Consider the following 6,479-nt stretch of genomic DNA (forward strand, 5'->3'; position numbering starts at 1 on the left):
GATCCATGATGATGAGCTCCATAGCCTTGCAGATCAAGCTAGTCAGGTTTATAGGTCAATAGTTCCTGAGGTCTGTTGTGGCTCCACCTTTGTGGAGCGGAATAAGCATTGCTGTGCACCACTCTAGGGGCACATAGCCTGTGGAGAGGCTCTGAGTTTGAACAGTGTGTTTAGGTGAGGGGCTAGTTCATCTTTGAGCTCGTGTAGGACGCAGCCTGGGACACAGATTGGTCCCACTGATGCTGTGTTTTTGGCTTTGGAGAGGGCTGTTTTAACCTGAGTGTCTGTGATTTCAGGGGTGCTACATTCTTATGGTATGGTTATGGGCCCTTTTGGGGGTTAGAGGCGGTAAAGTTTGCACTGAACCTGTCTGCCAGGCTGTTGGCAATATCAGTCGGTTTAGTGTATTTTGTGCCATTCTGCACTAACTCCGAGCAGATCTGAGAATTGCCACTTAGATTGTTGACATAGCTAAAGAATGGCTTGTGGTTATCTTTGGAGTCCTTGGCAATTTTTCTTTCGAAGCTAGCCTTGGATGATTTTTATGAGGGATTGTAGTTTCTTGCTGATACTGATCAGGGATGTCTTCCCTTCTTGGGATTTTACTCTTTTCTGTACTAGTTTTCTCCTTCTATTGTACAGCTTGTTTATGGCAGGGGTCCACCAGACTGGTTTCCTTTTCTTGGAGGAGTGAGTCTTGGTTTTGCATGGGATAGCATGAGCCATGCATTCTTGTAGGTGCCCATAGACTGCATTAGTAAAGGATTTTGCAGCTTGGACACTGTTATCCTTTGGCATGTAGGCTTTGAAATTTTCCACCTCGGTCTTAAGTAATGTGAAGCTTGCTTTTGAAAAGTTTTTCACGGTGGTTTCTTTGACCGGGGGTAGGGGCAGAATGTGGATATCCAGAGTGATTAGTTTATGGTCAAATCTAACCAGTGAGGGGTTGACCTCCAGTGTGGAACACCAGTCACCCATGTTGGTGATGACCAGGTCCAATATGTTGTCACCTCTGGTGGGGGTGTTGACCAGTTGATCTAGGGCTTTTGAGTTTATAAATTCTAGGAAAATGGAAATGTTGGGCAAGGGAGTTAGTACTTGAGTAGTTCTCCCAGTTAATGTTTGTGTAATTGAAATCACCCAATATTAGGGTGTTTGGTAGGACCTTTATGTTTCCCAGTGTTTCCAGAAATGTGGAATGTGGGTCCTGGGATATGATGGGTGATCTGTAGCAAGTTACAATTTGAATTGCAGTTTTGCCCATTGTTAGTTGCACGTGGATGATCTCTGAAGCATCGTGCCGTGCCACTAACCTGGAGGTGTGGGTATCCTTGATGAACATGGATACACCCCCACCTTTTGTATTTCAGTCCAGGTTTTGTGGCCAAAATGTATGGTATGAGTTGTAGCCTGGTAGTGCTGGGATGCTCTCTGGATACTTAAACCAAGTTTCTGTTACTGCACATATATCAATTTTCTCCATACTGAGGAGTGCCTCGAGTGCGTGCATTTTGAGGTTTAGACATCTGGTACTGAGTAGCATTACCCTCTATTTATGGCGGTGGGTTTGTCTTTTGAGCCTTGCCTAAAAAAAGGCACTATAGGGTGGCAAGAGCCTTGGCCAGTATTCGAAAGCCTAAGGGTGACAGGTGCAAGCCATCTCTAGCAAAGCAGCGTGGCTTGTCGAGCAAGTCATCCCAGGCTGACAGACACTGGATCCCCTTTGAATGACACCAGAAGCTTAGTCAGTTGTTGAAATTGATAATTTATTTCTTTATACCATGGTATCATTCTTGGTGAGGGCAGGATGCTACTCAGGGTCAGGGTCATACCGTCCTGAGCTGCGCGATCAGAGAGCTCCTCCATGTCTCTTTTCATGTAGTCCAGGGAGGTACAGCTCAGGTCATTTACACCAACATGGACAATGACAGAGTCATATTTGTACTTGTTCTGGAGTCACCTGAGTGCTTGTGTTATGTGGTGGATCCTTCCTTGTTCAGCCTAGTGAGTGGGATGTCAATGTGCCTGACTATAGTGCGTTGGGTATGTTATTTTGCCTTAAGGGCTGTGATTGCATGGCACACTGGTTTTGTGAAGTATGTGTTTCATGGTTTGTGTTGGGGGGTGGAGGTTGCTTGAATGTCTGCCTTGGAGGTCTCTGTTGCTTTTGCAGATTTTTATTTAGAGCCTCCAAGTATGTTTTCGTGTTTTTTGCCGGTGCTGGTTTCATAGGTCTATGTGAGGCTGGTGGTGTGATGCAAGTAATTCCGTTCTCCTTTTGACTGTCTGGTCCAGTCTTGGGCTGAGAGAGATTAGCCTCCAGTTTGGCTGTATAACTGCATCTCTCACATGTATTAGTGTTTGGTGATAGGAGGAGAGGTTGTCTGTGTACATGAGGCAGTTGTAACATTGCCTCAGAATGCCCAGATTCACCAGTTGGACTAGAGAGTAAACCGAAAACTGACCTTTTGATATTCCTGGATAGGTACAGTGAACTGTTTTACTGATTGGCTGGCAAGGTTGAATAGAGAGCCTTGTCCTTCACTACATTATAACGGGGTCTAGTGCTAAGGTTTATTAGTGCTTGTTATGAGTTTTGAGCAAGTGCCGGGCTGAGAAGTGAATGGTTTGAGTGCTTAAGTTAAAAGTTTGTCTAGTTCCAAGGGAAAAATTGAAGAGTAGACTTTGTGGAGCTGGGAATAGTTATACCCTAGCTAACCGGCACTGCCCTGTGAGCAAAATCATGCAAATGCAGGTTTTACAGCAGGGAAATGAAAGGGATAGAAATTAGCCCAAAACAGCCAATAAACTACTAATTTCTGGGCTGAAACCATTTCTCCAGGGACAGATAGGCTGCTCAAAGCTTCCTTCTATCCAAGTAAGGTATGGGCAAACACAGCCCTAAATTCAGCACTAACCTGAAAACTGGACTATACTAGCTTAGAAAGACGGGAAAACAAGTATATACATATTTTTTGTTTTTTTTTCAGAAAATAAAGCAGATACAATCAAAAAAACACTTTAAATGCACAGAAATGGCTATCACACTTGAGTGTGTAGCCTACAACAGTTAAACAGGTAATTTAAACACAAAAACAACTTTGTTAAAGTGCAGGCAGTAAAATAAGTACAATTTGTAGCTGAAACAAGCTTTTTAAACCACAGAACTCTAAAAAATCGGCATTTTATGTGGAATTAGCTAAAGACAGCAAGAAAGTGCAGAAAAATGATACTTAATCATTCCAAAGTCTCTCTTTTGTCTCTCTGCTGCTGTAGAACTCTGCAGGGCACCAGGCAGGAGCTTGCTGAGCTGTACACAAGTGCAAAAAACATCAGAAATGCAGGTTTTATAGCAGGGAAATGAAAGAGATAGAAATTAGCCCAAAATGACCAATAAATTACTAATTTCTGGGCTGAAACCAGTCCTCCAGGGACAGATAGGCTGCTCAAAGCTTCCCTCTCTCACAGGTGAACAGAGAAACTTCCTTCTATCCAAGTAAGGTATGGGCAAACACAGAAACTTGTAACACAGCCCTGAATTCAGCTTAAAGTTACAAACAAAATATCTAACTTTTTGGACATTGAGACTTGGTGAGCCATTCCATAAATGTACTCTTCCTCAGATTGGAATATTGCCTCTCTTTAATTGCACTTCTAACTTCACATAATACTGTACTTAATCCGTTTAGAATAAAATACCTAGATGCATATACTTAGCTAACAAGCACAAGCATCATGACGCTGCTATCAGCTCAAACAAATGGGTACCTGTTCAAGCTAAAGCTCAATACACCGATTACAAAATATTAAATGATGACTGCTGTCCACAACTCCTCAGCAAACTGCAGTTTACAAACCAGTCCTATAGTCTTAGAAATAATGATGGTATTCAGTCATACAGGCCCCATTCACACTTTGTAACTTTGAAACAGCTTTCTCCAAAATAATTGGAACAATTTCCCAGAGAATACTAGAAATATAAACCAACTATTGACTTTCAAGAAAACAGAGACCAATTGTTCAAAGAAAGTAAATGCAAGGTGCTACAGAGACAACGGCTAATGCAATGCCATTGTACTGGTGGTTATATTCAAAATACTATCCTACGAAAGCAAGAGTGGCACATATAATTATCCCCCACCTCCCTTTTTTTCTACATCTATGCAACACTAACAGGCTGATTCATGGTATGGCCTCTACATTGTAGATATTTAAGCTTTAACAATGTATGTATTCTTGTAAATGTTGTTTAATGTTTTACTTAGTCACAGATATCCCCATGCTATGTTTTGTATATGCAATCTTTGTCAAATGCCTTAATAGCAGTATTGTTTTTTCCATTGCATTCCTAAGAACATTTCTTACTTGTTATTGTTTTTACTATTGCAACCCCGGGTTGTGACTGAAAGGTACTTTGGACCAGTTGACTTTACCCGGCTAGCAATGAATGAATAAATACATGAAATGTGGTGAAAAACATTAAAGAACTTTAGACTTCATACTTCCTGACCATTTTATTTCACTTGTTTCTATCTTGATAATAATCTCCTAAACTCTGACTATAGATACAGTGTTTGTGTTATCTATCCTATTCTTAATCCATGCAGAAACATTGTATAACGAGATGTTAAACAGGGCATTCCCAGTACAAAAAATTCTGTCTTGTGTTCTAGCAATTCATTTGCTTGTATAACCATTTTGTTTTTGGTCTCGGAATCCCATTTGATCAGGAATAATTATATCCATGAAATACATTTAACAAGTCCTGATGATGAGAGCTCTAAACACTTTTGGATATGCTATATTCCACTGAGAAAAGAACTGTAAATCACTGGTGTAATAGCTTGCTACAGGCTGAAGTAGTACTTCTGTTGATATATAATATGCCCTAGTTATTCAGCTGCTCTTTCTAGCAAGCTATCTTGGCCAGATGTTACAGATGCTGCATTTTAGGAAAGGGAACTTCTATGATTTATAATACCTTCTCTTTCTTAGCATGCTGTTGTGCACAAATGCATTTGTTTTCAATAATCAAGATTTGATGACTTTGGTTTGTGCCCAGTACATTTAATTGTTTGTTATAATAAAGCTACATTGCTAATGACTTTGAAGCTTATCTAACTAAATGACATGAGTTAAAATTATTTTATAAAAAGAAAATAATAATTACTTCTTGCACATTACATTCTGGAACTCTGAGCAGTGTCTTATACAAAAGAATATTATGTTATTTACGAACTAGTGTTAATTCACCTATAATAAACTGTAAAACAGTATACATATATTTATGTGTGTGTGTGTGTGTGTGTGTGTGTGTGTGTGTGTGTGTGTGTGTGTGTATGTGTGTCTATATATCTATTTATATATATATATATGTGTGTGTGTGTGTGTGTGTGTGTGTGTGTGCCTATATATATATATATATATATATATATATATATATATATATATATATATATATAAAATATACACACAAAAATATAACAATTATTACCCATAGGATTAGGATAACTTAAAAACAGTCTTACCTGAATGGAAGAGATGTGTCGCTTTTATTCCTGAATCTTGGATTAGTAAACAGCTGGCAAACACTTTAAAGAAAATTGGAAATAATCCTGAGGCCATATTCCTGCTCTGGGTTAGTAGGCCATCAAGTACACACTAAAAGATACAGAGCTTGTGACTCAGGAGTTCAAAGAAGGGAGCCAAACTACATTATTACATTTGCAGTTAATAAAATCATATAAAAAATGCACATGAACAGCAGTACATATCAAGGGACAGTATTTTCATCCATGTGTGTTACTGACTTAGACAGTTTTTATTTGAAATGAAATTGTAACCAGCAGGAGCTGTGAGTACACATCATAGGTTCAATACTGCCTTTCATAGTCACTATTACAGATATCATACAGATGTCATTATTCTGCAAGCAAAAACAATTAATTCTTATTCTGCTTAATGCCATTTACAGTCTGATTATGTCATACATGTATACATTAGAGACATATATACATGCACACACCCACATATCTATCCATGATGTATGTATATATATATATATATATATATATATATATATATATATATTATATATATATATATATATATATATATATATATATATATATATATTCTTTACATTACATTATACAGCAGAATATTTAATATGAATTGGAATTTAATAGTATAAAATCTTGCTACTTACTTTTCTTAATCCAGCAGCTTCTGAGTAGTTTGCTCAGTCAGGAACCATCTACTTAATGATCAGTGATATCCAAGCACTTAATGTAAGATAATTGATTTAAAACTCAATATTGTAATCTAATGGGAAGTAACCATTTGGCAAAAGAGCAAAGGGGTGCCCAGTTGAAATTAAATGCTAATAATAGCCATCTGTGTGTCTTTTACCTCATAACAGAAAATCCAGTATTATGAATCCAGTGTAGCCTTTAACACATGCAAATGTATTTTAGTTT

At 38.3% G+C, this 6,479-nt stretch overlaps 1 protein-coding gene across 1 annotated transcript in view; it reads right to left on the reverse strand.

Moving 5' to 3' along the window:
• The window catches only part of LOC122805018 (acetylcholinesterase collagenic tail peptide-like), a 951,363-nt gene extending 945,092 nt beyond the window's left edge, over positions 1 to 6,271 (reverse strand). The window contains exons 1-2 of the mRNA XM_044075274.1: positions 6,209 to 6,271; positions 5,529 to 5,661 (exon numbers count right to left, since the gene is read on the reverse strand). Coding sequence (XP_043931209.1) covers positions 5,529 to 5,625 — 97 coding nt within the window. The 5' untranslated portion in view covers positions 5,626 to 5,661; positions 6,209 to 6,271. The remainder of the gene's footprint in view (positions 1 to 5,528; positions 5,662 to 6,208) is intronic.
• Positions 6,272 to 6,479: the final 208 nt, after the last annotated feature.

Source organism: Protopterus annectens, chromosome 6.part0 (assembly GCF_019279795.1).
Source record: "Protopterus annectens isolate FY-2018-M chromosome 6.part0, PAN1.0, whole genome shotgun sequence".
Lineage (NCBI taxonomy): Eukaryota > Metazoa > Chordata > Ceratodontiformes > Protopteridae > Protopterus > Protopterus annectens.